Source organism: Emys orbicularis, chromosome 11 (assembly GCF_028017835.1).
Source record: "Emys orbicularis isolate rEmyOrb1 chromosome 11, rEmyOrb1.hap1, whole genome shotgun sequence".
NCBI lineage: Eukaryota > Metazoa > Chordata > Testudines > Emydidae > Emys > Emys orbicularis.
Genome location: NC_088693.1, coordinates 12,202,412 through 12,224,348, shown reverse-complemented (window position 1 = coordinate 12,224,348; position 21,937 = coordinate 12,202,412). Strand labels below are relative to the sequence as shown.

Sequence of the window (21,937 nt, the reverse complement as noted above, 5' to 3'; positions counted from 1 at the left end):
GAGTCTATAGGTCTGATTCACCAAAACACTTGAGTACACACTTAGCTTTAAGGATATGCTTATGTCTATTCCTGTTCAGCAAAGCACTTATCCATGCTCTTAACAGTAAGCATAAGGCTAAGTCACATTGAAATCAACAGGATTTAGGCAAATGGTTAAAGTTAAGCATGTGCTCAAGCGCTTTGCTGAATCAGAACATTTATCAGGAATAACAGAGGTGAATGCAGAATAAGTCAGTGTAAATCAAAGAAGTGAAAATGTATTTTCCAGCATCCAACAAGGTATTCACCTAGTTTCAGTGGCTTTTGGGACATATACAGATCACACCAACATCTTGTTTAGGTTATTGGTGGAACAAGAAAGTAATAACATGTTTACCTTAAAGGCATGTTTCAATAACATATTATCTTGGGGGCTTTTAAAGGTTATTCATTTACAATTCATTCCTATTTCTGAGTTCAGCTCTCAAAGACATCTACATTGGAGCTCATTGGTGAGCCTGACAATCACAGATACAAGTCTTGTAATTGCAAGAACACTTTCTACTCAGTGCCACTGGCAGCATGATAAAAACACTGATGAGCACATATACCATAGGTGATCCTGGAAAGTTCATTATTTTGCAAGTTTACGTAGGTTTCAAAACCAAACAGGTGCAAAGGCATAAATACTCTTGGTGGATATGAAAAACTCAACTATGTTAAACGGAATAAATTATTGTTATTAACAATACATCACTGTTGAATCAGTGCTCCTGCACAAAGACTTCTGGGCAACTGGAAATATGGCCAAAGATCACAGTTGGAGGAATTAGGGCAACATACCCAAGTCAATCCTCATAGCAGTAATGGAGCCCCTAAACAGCCAAATCCTTGGATTGTTCAATAAATAAAACAATAAGACACACACACAGAGCAACATACAACATTAAAATGGAATCCAATGAGCCTCACGGGTGCCACAGATGTGTTCCACCATATGTCGAGAAGGAATGGATTCCAGAATCACAATATCTGGAAGGAGAAGGCCTCCCAGCCTCTCATGATTACACAATGGAATGGGGGGGGGCAGCTTGCATTTCAGTGTTGTTATATTAATTGCTGTGTGTGCACCCATGGTCCCTCCAATAGACTAGTTTTTGGCACTAATATGGCAATTACAGAAGATAACCAACTATCTGGTAATTCACAATCTGGCTCACTCTGGGACAGTGCTAATAAGAAAAATGTTGCTCTGAGCTGTGATTTTTCATAGCCTACTCAACTTCTAAGTTTTAACACCCAGGGCAGATGCTGCAGCTCAGAGCCAGCAACAAGAGGGGCAAACTACATACCACAGCAATACTGAGGAGAAGCACAAGAATAGCCAGATTTTTAATATCTCAGCAAAGGGGTTCTCAAGTGTAATACAGCTAAAGAACCTCCATAAAGGGTTAGTCTCTTTGTCTCTCTTTCTATTCTGCTTTTACCCTAAATTCTCCTGGGAAGAGTTAGCTGCAGTGCATATTCAGGGGTAGATCCTACCTTGTCACTGTCCACTGTGTTCTGTGAGGTCCTGGATGCAATGGAAATGGTATCCGGCTGACTGCTCCCATCTCCTTGGCTGTCTGCATCATCTACTCCATCTCTGCAAGGAGACAACGAGAAAACACCCCTGTTTACTTAAAGCACCAGCCTTGGGAAGTGCAAAAATTCATAGGTGGATTTGAGAACTGCCAATTCAGCACATTAGGGCAGGATTTGTGCTAAGATTACCCAACTGATGGAGCTCATATTATTACACACTGTGTAATTTAAAATGATGTCACCTCAGCTGTAGGGTTAGAATTCTGCATATAATCACCACGTTTATTGCTGGAATAGGAATGGCCTTTGTGTCCATATTTACAGCAACGAAGGCCCTTGCTCCTAGAAATAGTTCTCTAATGAGGGTGGTAAGGCAGATATTCCGCTCCAGTTAGATTTCTCACTTAACTAAAACCAGCCATCCAAATTATAGCATTGCTCTTCGCGACACTGAAGTGAAGGGGCATTTCTGCAGTCTCATAGACTCATAGACTTTAAGGTCAGAAGGGACCATTGTGGTCATCTAGTCTGACCTCCCGCATGATGCAGGCCACAAAAGCTGACCCACCCACTTTCCCTTAACTCAGCTGTTGAAGTCTCCAGATCGTGATTTAAAGACTTCAAGTCGCAGAGAATCCTCCAGCTTGCGACCCCTGCCCTATGCTGCGGAGGAAGGCGAAAAACCTCCAGGGCCTCTGCCAATCTACCCTGGAGGAAAATTCCTTCCCGACCCCAAATATGGCGATCAGTAGAATCCCGAGCATACAGGCAAGAATCTCCAGCCGGACCCTCATTTTACCAGCGATGGCACGTTATTGCCTAATTGACTAAAATCACGTTATCCCATCAAACCATTCCCTCCATGAACTTATCTAGCCTAATCTTGAAGCCAGGGAGGTCTTTTGCCCCCACCGGTTCCCTCGGAAGGCTGTTCCAAAATTTCACCCCTCTGACGGTTAGAAACCTTCGTCTAATTTCAAGCCTAAACTTCCCCACGGCCAGTTTATATCCATTTGTTTCGTGTCCACATTAGTACTGAGCTGAAATAATTCCTCTCCCTCCCTGGTATTTATCCCTCTGATATATTTAAAGAGAGCAATCATATCCCCCCTCAGCCTTCTTTTGGTTAGGCTAAACAAACCGAGCTCCTCGAGTCTCCTTTCATAGGAAAGGTTTTCCATTCCTCGGATCATCCTAGTGGCCCTTCTCTGTACCCGTTCCAGTTTGAGTTCGTCCTTTTTAAACATAGGAGACCAGAACTGCACACAGTACTCCAAATGAGGTCTCACCAGCGCCTTGTATAACGGAAGCAGCACCTCCTTGTCCCTACTAGAAATACCCCGCCTAACGCATCCCAAGATCGCATTAGCTTTTTTCACGGCCACGTCACATTGCCGACTCATAGTCATCCTGCGATCAACCAGGACTCCGAGGTCCTTCTCCTCCTCCGTCACTTCCAACCTATGCGTCCCCAGCTTATAACTAAAATTCTTGTTAGTCATCCCTAAATGCATCACCTTACACTTCTCACTATTAAATCTCATCCTATTACTATTACTCCAATTTACAAGGTCATCCAAGTCTCCCTGCAGAATATCCCGATCCTTCTCCGAATTGGCAATACCTCCCAACTTTGTGTCATCCGCAAACTTTATCAGCCCACTCCTACATTCGGTTCCGAGGTCAGTAATAAATAGATTAAATAAAATCGGACCCAAAACCGAACCTTGAGGAACCCCACTGGTGACCTCCCTCCAACCTGACAGTTCACCTTTCAGTACTACCCGCTGCAGTCTACCCTTTAACCAGTTCTTTATCCACCTCTGGATTTTCATATCGATCCCCATTTTTTCCAATTTAACCAATAATTCCTCATGCGGCACAGTATCAAACGCTTTACTAAAATCTAGGTATATTAGATCCACCGCATTTCCTTTATCTAGAAGGTCTGTCACTTTCTCAAAGAAGGAGATCAGGTTGGTTTGGCACGATCTGCCTTTCGTAAATCCATGTTGTAATTTGTCCCAATTGCCATTCGCCTCAAGGTCCTTAACTACTTTCTCCTTTATAATTTTTTCCAAGACTTTGCATACTACAGATGTTAAACTAACAGGCCTGTAGTTACCCGGGTCACTTTTTTTCCCCTTCTTGAAAATAGGAACCACATTAGCTATTTTCCAGTCCATCGGTACCGCCCCCGACTCTTACGCTACTAAGTGTCTAATTCACTTTTGAAAATGAGGCTTAGGCTCCTAAATCAGTTAGATGTTGCAACACTAAGTGGCGCAACACTTAAGCACCTTTAAAAATCTGGGTCTTAGTCTCTCTGTGCCTGAGTTCTCCATCTGTAAAATGGGGATCAAAGCATTGGCCTACTTCTCAGGGGTGTTATGAAAATAAATACATTTAAGATTGAGAGTTGCTCAAATGGGGGCCCTATAAGTACTTCAGATAGACAGACTGACTGTGCATGGGCTCATGGGGTCTGTTCTAATGGATCCCAATGCAAGACTGGAGCCTTAGTTAACACAGCGAAAGGAACAATCCATTTTATATCATTTTTTCTAACCAAGTACTCCACATTGTTGTTCACAAAAGTCCTGTTATTATTTCTTATTATCTGTCATTGATGGTAACACTGAAATTCTGAAGTCCATTCATATACTGTCAGGACCACTTATTATTTTTATTGTCACATGATACATAAAATCGAACAAGGAAAAAGAATATGCAGCCGCTTGTTTGTTAGGAAAAAATAGACTCCTCTTCAGGTGGGGTCAACCAGAGAAATATCCTTGGATTCAATGGATAATTTTCATTCTGGTCCAGCAGTTAATTCATTATATGTTATACATCTCTCTAGTGGTTTGGCAGGGCTGAATATTTTTAATTTGAAAATGTCTGATTGGTTTCCACAGAAAAGGTTTTCGTTACATTTTTTCCTCCATTTCACGGTCGAAAAAAGCAAAGTTTGTCTGTGAAAACTGTGGTTGGTTATAGTAAAAATTCTAAATTAATCCTGTAAAAAGCTAACTGACACTTTCCTGGTAGGATACAGTAAAGTTCCACTGATTTCATGGATTCACAAAATGTGAGGATCTGGCCCATGATTTTTTGTTTAGGACAGCTTGACCAATCATATTTTTTTTTTGCTCAAACAGTTGAAGCTATTTTTAGAATTTCTATTCAATGAACTAATCTGAGCAAACCTGCACTGCTGAAGGAAACAGCTCCAACAGAGAATCAAGTTCCAAACAGGAGGGTTGTTTATGGAATCACTGAGGTTACCTTTTACTGTTATTTCTCTGCTTTGCTGGTGTCTTGGGGAGCTGGATTGGCTCCTTCAAAGCGCCTTTCAAATGGATAATCCTCTCCTGAATGACTTCCCGGATATTTTTGATCCATTCCTGTTTTGTTTCAATACTGGATGCCTGAAGTTCCAAAAGGCAAAACGATAGGCACATTATAATATTCTTGGCATGTCTCCTATGTAGAAGAGTCATGATTTGTTTATGTTAACACACGATTGACTGTTTCATTGTTGGTTCTCCACTCCATTGTCACAGCAGCTGGAATACCTGGTAAACCCAGCAGAATTGGAAGCGTATTTTTGCCATACCTACCTAATAAGTTCAACAAGCAACATGAGAGCAGTTAATCTCTGGATGTATATTTAATACCAGAAATACAAAATGCTCTATGGTGAGGAAACAGGTTATCAGTGCACAGCTGGTATTTCTCAAACAAAATATCTAGTGTGAGTTCTTTTTTAAGAATTCAATCAGCGAAATGATTGTCAGCTCTGGGTCTGAAGAAAAGCACTATTGTCAATGAATCCAGGGCAATCAACTGAAGCAATTACAGTCCCCAATGTAAATACAAATCCAAACTCAGAATCACCCTGAGTTAGATTCTGCAGCGGCTCAACACACAGACTGTAATAGGAAGAGGACTGCAGTGGGCTGACCAGCTGCATAATTGACCCCCTTGAGCCAGGTTATATATTAGAACCAAATTCTGCCCCAAGATGCAGGCAGAATTGACCGTGACTCCAATGGGAACTACATGCATGCTTCCAGGGAAAAAAATCTGACCTTTCACTTAGCACTCCCAGTGCCCAGTTGGGAATTTAATGTTTTGCAGGTAAAGAAATCAAGCTCAAAAGACTCACTTTCAGCACTGTTTTGTTGTCTGAGGATGGTGTCCGTCCGGACCACAAGGCAAACTTACAGGGATCTCCTTCGACGTGCTCTGTCACTCCCAGTTCTGAGGTCTAGTGAGAAGGAGAGATGATTGAAGACCATACATTATGAATGGAGCCTCCTGGTTTCAAGAAGTTTTACACTGGGGTGGGAGCTCAGCTCCTCTGGCATGTTGTACACTGATAAAATAAACTGAAAACAAAGCCATAAGCAAGGGATGGCAAGTGAGAGGTGTTTGATCAGTTCAGATGAACCCCATTGCCACTACCCCAACCACCATGCACACTGTCATCTTTAATCTTTCCGGAAACACTCTGAGCTTTGCTTTTCAGATATAGCAGGGCTCAGTGAGCCCCGACGAGGTCTGAGCATGGGGTTCCAGAATGCATAAGTATTCCAAACTCAATGCAGAGACAAATAAGCCTTCCCTTCCATCTCTACCTACAAAAAACTCAACCCCAGAATATCTCATTCTGGTAGACCTACCAGTAGTTTGTTCTTGTAAACATATTTAGTGTGTCCTGAAGAATCTTTGATCTCTTTGCTAAAAACCAAAGAGATTTCAAAGAGAAACAAGTGTCTCTCGCGGCCTTTCCGAATGAGAGACTTGGGATCCCACACTTGAAAGGAATCCTGAAGGATGAGCTCTCCCTGAACATCCAGGTTTTCATCAAAGCCTAAATGAAACACAACAGAACATTTTATCCAGTTTTGTTCCTGGAACCAATATCCCCAATGATCAACAAAGCAGGATTTTCACTGTTCAGAGGATTACGGTGTTAGGAAAGAATAGGAACATAGAGTCACATGCTTTATTATGCAACTAATTCTTGAATGGATATTAATGGAAAGGCACTGTCACAGTCAGAACATTGTTCACTTTATTCTCTGTTGCTTTGGATTTAATTGTTTCTGTGATACCTAGTATGTCATATATATTGGGTGAAATGTACCTATATTGCTGTTCTATATGTACCTTTAATGCTTTCCATTGCAATTGTGCGTGATATTATTAATTAGGCAAGGGGAAACACTGTAAAGATTTTAATGGTGACAACTCTATATAGGGCAGCAATATATCGACTACTGTGCATTTTAATACTTGTAAATTACATAGTAAAGACTTTAAGGATGAACCCTGTACCATGTGGCAATTCAGAGCATTTTAGCTTAGCTTATCATAATATGGTCATTGTAACCAAAGGTAGGCAAACCCCAGTGGACCTTTCTGATCTCACACCAATGTGGTTCGAGAGTAATTCCACTGGAGACGATGGAGCTAGATTAGTGTACAACTGGCATGACATCAAAATTGGGCTCTATCAGTTTAGATTCAATTCATAAAAAAAACCTCCTAGATGCTTGTGCAAGCCTTAGACAAACTGTGCATAGCTCTTGATTCTCACAGGAACTGATTCTCTTGTAGTAATTGGGCATTTCTGCTTTTGGTCCTCTCATTTTCCAGGTGTGACAAGCATTTCTGAGACATCTCATGAGGAGCAGGGAAGCATCTGACAGCAATGGGCAGTCAGCAATCACAAATCTGTCACTGCAAATTCTAGGCAACAGGACACCCCAGGATTCATTCCTGCATAGCGTTCCCCCTCATGATTTTGAGAATCTGCTACCTTCCAGCATGCTGACGTGCATGGCGTCGTTGGCTTTCTTGGGGACACTGAGCATCACTTCCAGGCCATCTTTGAGTTCTCCTTTGCCTTCTTCACAACAGGTTAAGAGTTCCTAAGAAGAAATGCAGGCCATATATAATTAACTTCTTTACACGCAGAATAATATACACTCACTTACATTCAGATTACATTTCCCAGCCTAAAGCCTTGTCTCCATGCAACGCTGCAACAGGTTAATTAAAGGTAAGCTTTAAAATGGATGAAGTTTAATTGCATCAAAGGCCGTGTGGACACTCATATATCATAAACCTGGATTAAGTTGATTGAGAACTAGTTTAAGGTTCAACAAAACAGATCACCCTGAAACCAAAATAAGAGTGTCTACACAGGAGTTTGCACTGATTTAACTAAGCCAGTTTAACTGAACCAGTTTAACTAAATGGATGCAAATGTCATCTATAGAGAGGGCCTAAAATATTGTCTCTATTTCTAGTGAGATTTTCCCTGCATATATTTTGTTTAGAATCATAGCAAGGTAGTGCTGGAAAGGACCCCAGAGATCATTTAGTCCAGCCTCCTGAGCTGAAACAGGACCATCCATCTAACCTATTCTGAAAAACCTCCAATAACGGGGAATCCACAGTCTTCCTTGCTAATCTATTCCGATGCTTAACTATCCTTATAATTAGAAAGTTTTTTCTAATTCTAGCCTAAAACTCCCTTGCTGCAGATGAAGCCTATTAATTCTTGTCCTACCTTCAGTGGACATAGAGAACAATTCATCACTGTGCTCTTTATAACAACCCTTAATATATTTGAAGACTGTTATCGGGGTCCCCCATCAGTCTTCTCTTCTCTAGACTAAACATGTCCATTTTTTAACCTTTCCTCACAGGTCAGGTTTTCTAAAGCTTTTATCATTTTTGTAGCTATTTTCAGGACGGTCTCCAATTTGTCCCGATCTTTCCTAACGTGTGGCAACCAGAACTGGACATAGTACTCTAGCTGAGGCCGCACCTGTGCCAAACAGAGTGGGATAATTACCTTCCATGTCTTACGTAAGACTCTCCTATTGTTTATTAGTTTTTAAGTGGATACTGTCTGATCAATTTGCAAAAATTTGCAAAATCCAAGATCAATAGAAAATGTTCCCATTGTTAATTTTAAAATTAGTCTAATGAGTCTTTTATTTGTGTGTAAGTATTCCTGTGCTGTACCTGTCAACATTTCAAAGAAAAAATTAAGCTGAAATCCAGCGTCCAAGAAGAGGCAGATGTTGGCTAGGGGTCCCTATCCAAACCCAGGAAAACATCCAGATGTTTGCTATTGTTAGAAACAGCTGAACTGTCATTAAAACACCTGACCAAAGTGTTCCAGAAAGCAAACTTCCTGTATAAGAAAACACTTCTATCTCCCTTGGATTTTCCCTTTCTTTCCTTTTTCTCTTCTTAGGGCTAGATTGGATGTTCAGAACTCAGTTCCTGTGGAGAATCAGTCTCACTGTGTCTACTTTTCCTCTTCATGCATCTTTTCTTCTGTCATTTGTAATGTACCGCATGACTCCCCCTCAGAAGTTCTTCATCCTTTGCATTTTTCTCTCCAAAACACTCTTTCTCCAAGATGTTTCTCTTTTCCAATTCAGTCGTTCTCCCCTACCTACTTTTACAATTAAATATTTCATTTTTCCTCTCTCCTGTCTATCACAGTTATTCCCCACCATTAAATCTCTCCTTATTTCTGTACCCACCTATGACTGATCCAACTGCCATCAAAGTCAATAGGAATTTTCCCATTGATTTCAGTAAGAGTTAGATTAGTCTCCCTCTCCTTGCCCCCTTGGGTCCTCTTGGGATGGGGATCACCCTCAAATGCAAGTTGATGGTATAAATGTTTCAGAGAGTGAGCTGGTGACAGAGTTAATTTGTAGGTATCACCATCCACATTGAAAGTGAATTGAGAGCTCTACCCTGCAGTGTAGGAAGCCTGAATACTGCAGCACTGCATAGTGTATAATACCCAGTAAATGAAAGTGACTATAAACATAAGAGAAACTTATTTCCACTGACTGAGATGGATGAAATGCAAACAGTAAATAAACAGCATTAATGGTGAAAAGTAAATTGGAGCTTTGCAATTTTTACCAGTTTAATTGCTTATGTTATTAACACACAGGAAAAGATTTTCTTTAATATATGATACTTAACCTCATGGTGTGCATTTATAAAAACTTGGTAATTTCAATGCATTGGTAAAAGAACCTCTTGGGCAGAAATACAGTTGAGAAATTGGCTTGAATTTGCTAGAGGCATTATCATATTCATTTATGATTTCCATACCATTTTACAAGACACATGTTCTGGGTGTGCCAACTTCTCCACTGCCTTCATTCATTGTGCAGTCATTTACACCTGTACAAAAGGTGTGTAAGCCACTAGCAGATCAGCATGGCAGCGTTTCACACTATATCTTAGGTACTTATTTGGCACACATTACCATAGCATCTGTGTGCCTCACAATCTGTAACATAACACAACACCCCTGTGAGGTAGGAAGTGCTATTATTCCCATTTTACAGACAAGGAACTGAGACTAAGTAACTGATTTTTAAAGGTGTTTATGATGCCTAACTCCCATTGTCCAAGATTACACAAGAAGACTGTTGCAGCAATGACTTGAATTTAGGTCTCGCTAACCACTGGATCATTCCTCCTCTTCTTACTGAGTCAGATTCTCATTTACAGCTCTTTTCCCGGCCCAACTTATTTCTACCTCAGCATCAGATCAGCGGCACTGGTCATTGTGTCAGCAAGTGAGGGGTGAGCCAACTCCTGGGCCCCCCCTCCATTCCCTGCCACCTATGTGGAAGGGGGGCCCAGCTGCAGCAGCTGCTCAACCCCTCAAGTAGGGTCTGGCCATGCAGTTAGCTCCCAAAGGGGAGTAAGAGGGGTCGTTACACTCACTAACTCCCCTGCACAGGCTTACAGCGAGGCTTCTAATTGAACCCAATGTGACCAGTGCTAGACCCCCATATCTTGTGGCTCCAGGCTACTGTGTCTGCCAGTCAAGTTACTGACTCTCTCTGTGACCCTTTGTACCCCATCTGAACAATGTGGCTAATCAGACTAGATCGTTACTGTACCTTCAGTAAAAGCTGGTATTTGGTGATCCTCTGGACAGGCTTGATTAAATAGGAGGAGATAGAGTTGGCCAGGCCGTGCCTTTGTTGAATTTCCTACAGGAGGCGAAAACAAGATGCTGTTAAATACAGGCATAAAAATCCTTTTACCCAATACCAGATGGAACCACCCATAACTAATTTTAGCCCGGGAGTTCTTACTTTAACTAGTTTTTAGTTCACATACAAAGAATAATGTGGTTTCATAAAGGACAGCAATATACCACAGGGTTATTTAGTGTTCTCTTCTGGTCTGTAAATAGGGAGAGCTCTGTGCAATCACTCCAGCTAGGACTCTGTTGAGTAAACAACACAGGTTTTGCCTTAGGATGTATTTATTGTCATGTAAACTGTTTTTCCTTAGTCGTGAGGGTTTAAATCAGACTCTTAACATTAAATCCTGCATTAATGTCATGTCTGGGGTGGGCCTTTATCATAATTCTTCACATTCTGGAGCATTTACTCACTTAATAACCTCCAGGATGCCCTGGGCTAGATTCTATGCTTCAGCATAACAGGGGAAGGGGAGGGGCCATCACAGATCCGGTTATAGCTCCCTTGTTCTCCTCTTGGCCCCTAGCCATGGGTCAGGTGAGAGCCAGCCAGGACGCTGCACTAACTTGCTCCAGTTGGTAATAGCCCCAAGAAGCATTCTGCCAGCTGAGGATATAGCTAAAGAACAATGTACTCTGACCCCTCCTCTTCCCCACTCATGGTATTTGCCCATCCCGCAACACAACCTGTGTACTGGCTGGCACATGATTCTTTTCCTGGAACCAGTTCAGCACACTTCTTTTTGTACTGTCTGTGTAACTAAGTTTTTCATCCTTCCTGTGTCCCAGCTCTTGGTGCAGGAGGACACTCCAGAATGCATTGCCTTATGTGCTGCTGGTGAATGTTCACTAGGCACACTAGCCCCTGCTGATGCACTATGGGATAGCTGCTCAGAAATGGTGAAATCTTCACACCTGCCCAGCCCTTCTACACTGAATAAGGCTAGAGTGAACCGGAGGGGTCCTAAAAGTCTCAGTTCCTACCGAGGGAGGATTTCCCCAGCATAGGCATGGAGGCAGACAGCTGCAAGGCAGCCTCCAGAGGACTCCTTCACACAGCCTGGCATAGGAGACACACGCGGCATTGGGGTGAAGGCAGGAAGGGCATATGGGGAGTGGGATCACAGAACATGGCACTGTAGAGATTCTGGGCAGTGCTGCCATCCAGGGTTGACTAAGACAGTTACGCTTGGGATTGTGGAGAAGCCCAGGACTGGGCTTAAAGTCTCCTCCCCTCTTCCTCTGGGCTGCACGTTCTGTGCTGCATCTCTAATAGGTGAAGAACAGCATCTCACCCAGTGACTGATGCACTGATACAAAAACACATAGAAAGCAGGTGAGGTGTGGTTGTGCAAATATAGTTATGAGGGCAGCAAAATTGCTGGGTGGACACAAGCTGAATGGTGGTAGGTGTCAAAGTCTCTAACTAGTCAGTCAGGAGTTTTAGCCAGGACAGGGCCTTAGAAAACACAAAACTGCCATCCACACAAGGACAAGAGTGTGGAGCTGCATCCTGAGCAGTTACTGCTATGTGATACTGCCTACGGGACATCAAAGATTTCAGATACATCTGTAAAGTGGGATCTTTTGTAAAACACTTGGATGCTGGAAAGCACTATATGAACTTGCAGTACTATATCTCTTGAAGAATGAACTAAGGAGATACAGGGATTCCGCCTGCTTCCTGAGGAAGAAAAACTTGCCTCTAGTTCACTGGAGAAATTGTTCAAGAACACTCCATCCATGCGGAAATATGAATCCCTATAACACTGCCAAGGTCAGTGAACCTTACCATGTTGTGCTGTGTGCATGCTGGTCACGCAAGTCAAAGGTGCCTGGGGGCAGCTCTATACTAACACACTGAGCTTTTTCTAAGATCGAAAGAAAAAGATTTCAAGTCAGGGGAAGAATATGGCCAGTGTTTGAACCAGATCCTCCCTGTTTTGTACTTTCTCTGTATCCTCTTGGACACCCAGCCTGTCTATGCTCTGGCCAAATTTTCCTTGACATGCTCCAACACTCCCAGAAGGAGAACTTGCTCATGATAGTTTAAATAAGAAAGCACTATTATTGTTTAAATTGCATCAGATTCAGAGGAACAGTCCATGAGGCAGATAGAAGAGAGAAATAGGGATCAAATGTTTCTTATCTATGTCCCAGATCCTCAGCTGGTGTGAACTTGCATAACTCCAATGACTTCAAAGCCATGCTGATTTACACTAGCTGGGGATCTGGCCTGTATGACTAGCCACAATTATATCTGGTGACTGTGGAGAATATATTTCATTAAATAAGTGTCATAAAAAATTAACGAGTCCATTAGACATCAGTGATCTCTGAAGCTACTGGATGAAGAAAATACACACAGTTATAATGCTGTGGTATACACAGTTAGGTATTACAGAAGAACAGATATAAGAAGTGTAGGAGTTTGGTTAATCAAGTAAGTTGTGGCTGTTAGAATTCACTGCTATTTTCAAAAGAATAAGGGTGCTGGTTCCTGTGTCCCAACCAAATTCCAATTTGCGTAACCATATTCTAACTCCACAAATTCTTCCTGTAGTTTCACAGTTGATATGGCAGTCTCCCTTGCTGCCTGTCCTACACTGATGATTAGCAATGCCATGTGCATTTAGGGAACGATCTTTGAAATGAAAAGATTCCCATTGACTTAAATGGGTGTTCAATGAGGTCCTTTACTGCTACTTTCCTCCCATTGGTGGTTGCATTTCTGTGGTGGATGGAGTGAATCAAGTGTTTGCAAACTTTGTGCAGTGCTTTGGAATCCTCAGAGATACTATGCACATGGAAGATTATTATTACAGGGAGTAACAGAGGGTCCTGTGGCACCTTTAAGACTAACAGAAGTCTTAAAGGTGCCACAGGACCCTCTGTTGCTTTTTACAGATTCAGACTAACACGGCTACCCCTCTGATACATTACAGGGAGTATCTCTTTAGCAAGATGTTTAGCTGGATATTGTCCAAATCTCATTGAGAAGAATTGGAACGATGAATTTAATTTCCTTCATATTACACTGAGGGCCTGATTCTCCACTGCCCTGCAATTTGTGCAGTCATTTACACCACTGCAAAGTAAACACTAACCACATCAGAATGGGAAAATTTTACAACCACTTTGCACTGGTGTAAATGACTTCAAGGTCTAGGACTATGGAGACCTTTTATCCTTCAGGGTTTCTGGCATGTCCTCTTTCTCCCTTTGCATACCGAGTTGTTTTTCAGCATAGTAGAATCCCTACCTGGGCCACATAAAAACAGAACTTGCCGCTGCAAAACATCAATATGCTGAAACTTTAACTTGCAGTATTAAGCACTATCAAAAGGTCTCCAGTCAACATATGCGGCTGTGATGGAAAAGCTTAGCAGAGCAAATACTTTTTAATCTGTGTGAACACCCTGATAAACATGTAAATCTGCTGAAATGTTCCATGTCCCAGGGAAGCCACTTCTAAACTATTAAATAGGCTCAAGTGCCACCTGCTGGTGAAACTATTTAACTGTCAAATATATTTTTAGGAAAAGGGGCTGCTAATTTACAAAGAGCACTATGTGGTCCATAGCAAATTATTTTTAAAAGAGAATATTATGCTCTTCATTTTTCTGGTTCACTTAAGAGCTCTAAATGCTGAGTTTAACTGAAACAATTTAATCAATGGCCTATAACGAGTTCACCTGAGTTGATTCATACAGTTATTACCATGGTACCAGCTGCATGAGTAGGAACCCTGCTGACTGATTATATTTGTAACTGACTATGTTTAGTGTCTAGGAAAGGAGATGTATTTAAAATTTTAAGGACAACCCACAGTGGTCCCTAAAGGACTGGAGTAACAGAGTGTTAATATGGATGATAGATGGACCATACTCCAGAGGTTCAGTGAACACATTTAGTTCAAATAAAGAATCCAAAAGCATGTATGTTTTATCTGAGCCACCTCTGTCTTCAAAGCTGGGGCTGGATCCTGCAAACACTCATTACCAGGCTTAGCACTTTACTACTGGACACAGTCCAGCTGAAGTCAATGTGGTCACTTATTGTCAAGTTTAGGCAAGTGTTTAGTAAGTTTTTGCAGGATTGGCTTCTTATCTTGGAAATGTTGTGAGAAGAGATCCCCTTATTGGATTTTGGCACTTCAAGGTATAAATATAATGAGCTCAGATTCTCTTGTTCGATTTTGTCACTGGAACCAGGAGACCAGAGGAAATTTGAACCATCCAGAACCTTAAAGTGATTTGATTCTAAAATCAGATGAAGGTTCCCATAAGGATTGCTCAACCCTACTAGGACCAACTTTCCCCAGTGATGAAGACTGCCCATCACACAATGCACATATACATCATCCAGCGGGAAACCATTATGTGACAGAGAGTGCGCTCTGATGGAGAATGTCAAGAGCTGCTTACATCAAAGAAAGTCCCTGCATGTTCCAGGATGAGCTGGCTGGAATCAGGCTTGTTTTTGCAGTAGGTGACATAGATCTGAAATTTATCTGCCTATGAAAACAAACATCAAGGGAAAAGCAAGATCAGCTATTGCTCTGCTCCCACAATCACCCATTAAGACTGAGCAGAATAAATACATGCAGTAAACCATTCCTCTTACTGTAATGAGAGTCTTGCAGGTTAAATAGAACAATTAAAGGCAATCTGTGTTCTTCCAGCTGAGGAATACGAGGTGCACCAAATATTAAACCTGTATGCTTTTCTTTAACAAATCTACAGGTAACATCGGAGACAAGGCTCGGGCAAACGTTTTCAGCTTTATTCTGGGGTACTGAGTAAGTGTTAGACTCTGCACAGACCAATCCCCTACAGAAGATGGGCCATTTAACAACAGCTTGTTGGTAAATCATGAACAATGTCTGAAAATATTTACTCCTGCCTTGAAGCAATTGTTACAGAGTTAAGGGCTAGATTTTGTCACAAGGACACAGTCCACCACTGTGGTGCCACAGAAACATCTCAGGGAAGGAATTATGGCTCAGGGGTTCGTTACACAAACATCTACTCTGGATACCCAAGTGCTGAATGGGGCCACAATGCCCTTCCTACACTTCCCTTTGCTCCCAGGGGAGGTAGTAATTTATTGTTGGCTATATCACTTGTCACCCAGGCTGGCTCAGCTGTGTTGGCCAACAAGTGCAAGAAAGCTGGGGGCAGGGGAGGGAGTCAAGGCTCTAGTTTCCTCTGCTGCAGGGAAGGAACAAACAGGGAGACAGCATAGAGCTGTGTTCCCTTTACTTCTCTGTGTGGCTGTGCACTCCAAGTCACAATGTAGCTCTAAGTGTCCTCTACTCATCACTAGGAAAGTATCATTTGCACCAATCTCTAGCTTGCTTCTGTTTGGGTTTGAGGAGATAATAAATGGTGAAGCAGGAAGCCTCATTACCCAGGTGACAAAGCAGTGACCCACGTCTTCAGGCAGTTGTTCATATTTCTCTAGTTCTTTCAGGAAAATGCTGAAAATGTGAGAGACAGCTAGAGTTAGTTACTCTGTATAGCTGAATATCTGCGCCATGCTATGATTACTCTTAAAAGTATCTTTGTTACAAAGCTAATCAAATGTGTTTTATGGCCTGACCATTGAAAAAGTGTGTTACTGCCAATGGATGCTTTTTTTCTTTGAACACAACTGCTCCATCTGAAACGTTTGCTCCATGGCTCAACAACAGATAAAAAGATGATAATCCTTAGCACTGGGATAGTGCTGTAGAGGCAATGAAGTGCTGTGCAGGCATGAACTAATTCATCTTCACAGCAACCTTGTCAGGGAGATAATATTTAGAGTGGGGCGGGAAACAGTCTTCCCATCTGTGAAAATTTCAAAAACTTTCCCATTGCGCATCAGGACAAAACAGGGAGAGAGAGAGAGAGAGAGACCCACCCCAAAAAAACCAATAGCCCAGTGATTAAAGCACTCGCCAAGTTCCAGACCTTGCTCTAATTCAGGCAAAGCAGGGTCTTGAATCTGGGTCTCGGAAGTCAAAGATGAGTGCTTTCACCACTGGGCTATTGTGGAGCATTTCTCACTCTCTCGGAAGCCTGAGAAATCTTCCCAAAGAACATTTCATCAAAACCATTTCCCATGAAAAGTTTCAATTTCAATGAATTGGCATTTTCTGTCAAAAACACCTTTTGTTGAAAAATTCCCAACCACCTCGAGTAGCATTATCCCTATTTTACATATGGAAAAATAAGGCAGAGAAGTTAAGTGATTTACCCAACTCTACACAGTGTGTCAGTAGCAGAGCAAGGATAGGCGCTCAGAAGTTTATGGCTTCTGATCCTGAATTCAGTCCACTACACCACAATCCCTCTATAGTATTTTAGGCTAAATTAGGCAATGATACAATTTAGAGAATTGAGGGTGAGTCTCAAGTTATCAGCCAGGGCCTAGGGACTAAACTCACGCCCTAGGTCAGCAATGCAAGGGATGTTCATCCTCTGCTGAAAGATGGACAATTTCACATCACTCAAGTTACTCTCTGGCTTTGGAGAACGCCATGTCCAATGCTTGGCTGCAATGAGGGTCGCTGAACAGAATGAACAGGAGGGTGTGAAAACAGTTGTATGTGCTGTGCACTATTGTGTTCTACAATAGCAAATCCTATAGGATCCCCTGGATACAAACATCAATCGCTGCAAAACAAACATAACAGGTGGGAGGGACACCAGAATGGGAGAAAGGGGAATTGGGGTGAAAGCCAGACAACCTCCTTGCTCAAGTAAGTAGCAAATGGGGGCGGAGGGAGATCTCCACTAAGAAGTTTGGGCATTTAAAGTGGTCTAGTAGTTTATATATCCACAAGGTATAGGACATTTTTCATGTAATACAAATAGTTTGAATCTACCATTCTGGTTCATTTTAAAGCTGACTGCACAATCTGTGAGTGATATGGTCTCTGTTGGACCATATCTATTTATGTACTGTACTGGTTTAAGATATCACGAGTTCCACTTTATCTGACTGAAGTGCAGACAGTTCCTTAGGACTGCAAAGTGTTGTTTTGATGTGTTTGCTTCTAAGATTGCCTCACTTTTTGATGTATAATTTGAAGACTCTTGATTTGAATTGGAATTATGGGATCCAATGTCCTTTGGGTGTTGTGTATATAACTCCTATTGCATGCACATATACATTAAGGGAAGAATAAGTCTGAATGCAAATCTGATTAATGTAAAGGGTATAGTCCCAACCTGATGTAGGGGAAGCTACAGGTTAGCTGTAATATAGGTGGCAGTAGGACTGGCTACTGTATTTCGTAGGGCATGTCTTCACTAGCAATGTTAAAGCGCTGCCGCGGCTATAAAAAAATCACCTCCATGAGGGGAGTAGCTCCCAGCGCTGGGACACTGTCTACACTGCCAACTTACAGCGCTGGTACACTGTCTACACTGCCACCTTACAGCGCTGGTACACTGTCTATACTGCCACCTTACAGCACCTCACACCACTGAGTGAGAAAGTTGCAAGGCTGTAAAGTGGCAGCGTAGACAAGGCCCTAATCTCCCATTGACCATTCCTTCTGTTTCCAGCCTTTTCCAAGAGATGATATGTTTGACAGGCAAGATTCCAGACTTATATTTATATGGTTGACTTTACTGACTTCATCTCAATAAAGTAAAGTGATTGGATTTACAGATCAAGCAGTCTGTTGTTCTCATCTAACTTGGCTAGATCAGGTCCTTGAATCAGATAGGGTTTGATTCTGTGCCAATGACATCAATGGCTAAGTTCCCATAGACTTCACTGATTTAGGACCAGACAGTTGATGCTCTGTTTGACCCATGTAATATGAGAAGATCTTTATCAGGCTGGATAAATTCGGCATTGGTGATTAAATCTGGCAGACCTTCAGTGGATTCCAGGTGGGCTAAGAGTACAAGAGAGTCTCAGACTTTTAACAATAAATTAATCTAATTATTCCGAGATGATAACGATGATTGTTTTGCTTCTTGAGACCAGCTGGATAGAGATTCTAGTTCTCTAATTTTGATTAACTTCATTTGGTAACAAGGGTCTCATTGATTTACATCAATCAGTTTATAACCTGAGATATGTGTTGCGTGGCTAGTATGGAACCAGGGATCTGGGCTTTTAACTTCTAAATAGGGAAAATTTTATGATGATACACATATGGTATATATGCTCTGCAACTAGGCCCCAGTTTTCCCATCTCTAAAACTGAGGAAATACTACATAACTTCTTGGTGCCCGTTTTTTCCCAAAATGGGGATAATGATACCTGCTTCACAGTGGTGTGAAGCTTAATTCATTAATATTTGTAGAGTGCTCTGAGATACTTAGATGGAAAGAGCTTATAAGACTGCAAAGCATTATTATTATATTATTACAGGAAGACCTGTTTTATCCGTCACTTCACCAACTGAAAAGCTCTATAAACCGGCGTTTCTGATCTTCATTGAAATGCCGGTTTATAGTCCGGTTGGCGTGAGGCCGGCAGGGGGTTGGGGCGTAGGAGGGGGTGTGGAGCGCGGACTCTGGGAGGGAGTTTGGGTTTGGGAGGGGGCTTGGGGCCCAGGATGGGGTGTGGGGTGCCGGATCCAGGAGGCGCTCACCTCGTGTGCCTCCCCACAAGTGGTGACCTGTTCTGGCTGCTCCTAGGTGGAGGCGCAGCAGGTGGCTCTGTGCGCTGCTGCTGACCCGCCCCTGGCCCAAGCGCTAGCAACGCAGCTCCCATTGGCTGGGAACTGCGGCCAATGGGAGCTGTGGGGGCGGCGCCTGCAGGTGGAGGCAGTGTGCAGAGCCACCTGTCGCGCCTCCGCCTAGGAGCAGCCAGGACAGGTCGCCGCTTGCCGGGAGCCGCCAGAGGTGAGCGCCCCCCAGATCTGGCACCCCGCACTCCCTCCCGTGCCGCAACCTGCCGCCCCGCACCTCCTCCCACACCCAAACTCCCTCCCTCTTAGTTAACTGGCATTTTTCACTTACCAGCACCCCCCATTGCCCCAACATGTCGGATAAAACAGCTTTTATTGTATTACTAGTCTGGCTTGCATGTCTTTAATCAGCTATAAGCAAAGTTTGAATAAAGTTTTAATTATTTTTACAAAGAAGTAAACAAGGAAACAGTCAGTATTCCCCAGGTTTGGATCAATAACTCCATGCCTTTCGACAAATACTACTGTACCAGTTCTCAGCACACATTATATATATGTACAGAATGATCTGGGGATTTTTGTTTTGTTTTGTAATCAGTGAACCTTCTTGGATACATTACGAAAACCTACTTGTTATGGAAGTCATAAATCTCCTGAATGTTGCCAAAGATGATATGTTCTTTATTAAGAATCCCAGGTGGTATCTCCTCCACTCCACTTGTCATTTCCCAAAGGTAGGTCTGGAAGACACAAGAAATTCTTAGCACCAAGAAGTGCAAAGCAAAAGAACAGAATTTCCTGTTTTCTTGCCAAAGGCACAGATTGACAACGGAAATGTGCACTTGGAGATTAAACACATAATCTGAAAAGAAATAAAATGGAAATGCTCCAATGACATGAAAAATGTCTCAAGAAATTCAAAGTGCTGACACAGAGAAGGATGTCTGAGGGGGAACTGAAATCATGCCGACAAAACTAGATCTCACTGTCTCTCTGAATGCTCACTGCTGATGCCCAAATAGAACTACAGACAGAAAACAGTTTAAAGGTAAGATGAGTTCACAATTTCAAGAGCCAAGTGTTTATCATTCTATGCATAAAGCCACATTATAGATGTAGGAACTCCAATGCTAACCTCCTTCTGTCACGTTTACCTTGTTTACTGTCCTCAGTATCACAGATCTACTCAGAGGAAACCCTTAAATAGAGTTTGGCAAACTATTTACAACAAAGTATTTACCAGTGTGATGCAGACCCTTTTTCTGTTCACAAATTATCCAGGCACAGATTTCAATTTTTAATGAAATGTTATACTGTACATAAATTATTTAAGGAATGTTTTAAACAAACAAATTTCAGTCTCTGGATTTATTCATGAAGTATTTGCTATTCATAATTACATAGTTATGCCATGTGATTGACCACCATAGACTCATAGACTTTAAGGTCAGACGGGACCATCATGATCATCTAGTGAGTCTGACCTCCTGCACATTGTAGGCAACAGAACCTAACCTGCCCACTCCTGTAATAGACCCATAACCTCTGGCTGAGCTACTGAAGTCCTCAAATCATGATTTAAAGACTTCAAGTTACAGAGAATCCGCCATTTACACTAGTTTAAACCTGCAAGTGTCCAGAGCCCCAAAGTCACATGGAAGTGTTTCTACTCTTTGAATGGATGAATGAAGCTTTTAGAAATAGAGGAGCGCTCAGACTGTCATTTGGGGTGCAAATATTTACACACAGACATATTCATAAGAGTATCTGCAACACTTTCTCTTTTTGTCGATGTAAAAAAAATAGCTCATTCTACTTCTTCCACAACTCCCACCCATAGGTACTGACTCAGTGGGTGTTCCAGGGCTGGAGCACCCATAGAAAAAAAAATAGTCGGTGCTCAGCACCCACTGGCAGCCCCCCGGATCAGCTTCTCTCCCTCCTCGTCAGCGCCTCCCTGCTGCTGGCGGGCCCTGCCAATCAGCTCCTCCCCCGCCCTCCCAGCGCCTCCCACCCACCAGTGATCAGCTGTTCAGTGATGTGCAAGAGGTGCTGGGGAATTGGGGGAGGACTGTGGGCAGGAAGAGCAGGGGAGGGGGCAGAATGAGGGTGGGGTATTGGGGAAAGGGGTGGAGTGAGGGTGAGGCCTGTGGCGGAGCAAGGGTCAAGCCTCCCCCAAGAACCGAGGAAGTTGGTGCCTATGCTCCCACCAGTGGAACCTGATTGTCTGCACTCTCCAGCCCTGCCTCTTTATCTTCCCCTAAGCACCACTGCAGGGGGCCAGAGAAGCTGAATTGAAGGTAACCTCCTACCTGCCTTAGCACCCTCTCACAGCCTCCTTCCAGGTGCCAGTCAGTGTCTGACACTCAGGCTTTATTGCACAGCCTAGAACAGCACAAATATATGCAAGGATGCTGTATCATTACTGCGAATACTATGATCTTACAGGGCAAAGAACTTACCTCTAAGCATTCATGTAAGTCTCTGACATAAGCTTTTTCAGTCTGAAGCAGTTCAGCCATAATGAATCTGGAAGGAGGAAGGTCTTTCAGTCAGCTTGTACATAATACACATTTATGGCATTACTAAAGAGAAAAACTCTCTTGTATATTTGTCATAAATCAGTGCACTTCCACTCTAATTTTCACCTAACTGGTATTACCTAGGCTCTA

At 42.5% G+C, this 21,937-nt stretch overlaps 1 protein-coding gene across 1 annotated transcript in view; it reads right to left on the bottom strand.

Moving 5' to 3' along the window:
- KALRN (kalirin RhoGEF kinase) overlaps positions 1 to 21,937 on the bottom strand; it is a 730,922-nt gene that overhangs the window by 192,745 nt on the left and 516,240 nt on the right. Inside the window, exons 25-34 of the mRNA XM_065413425.1 lie at positions 21,728 to 21,794; positions 19,896 to 20,005; positions 16,036 to 16,105; positions 15,051 to 15,140; positions 10,535 to 10,627; positions 7,396 to 7,507; positions 6,254 to 6,444; positions 5,737 to 5,838; positions 4,854 to 4,996; positions 1,524 to 1,626 (exon numbers count right to left, since the gene is read on the bottom strand). Coding sequence (XP_065269497.1) covers positions 1,524 to 1,626; positions 4,854 to 4,996; positions 5,737 to 5,838; positions 6,254 to 6,444; positions 7,396 to 7,507; positions 10,535 to 10,627; positions 15,051 to 15,140; positions 16,036 to 16,105; positions 19,896 to 20,005; positions 21,728 to 21,794 — 1,081 coding nt within the window. The remainder of the gene's footprint in view (positions 1 to 1,523; positions 1,627 to 4,853; positions 4,997 to 5,736; positions 5,839 to 6,253; positions 6,445 to 7,395; positions 7,508 to 10,534; positions 10,628 to 15,050; positions 15,141 to 16,035; positions 16,106 to 19,895; positions 20,006 to 21,727; positions 21,795 to 21,937) is intronic.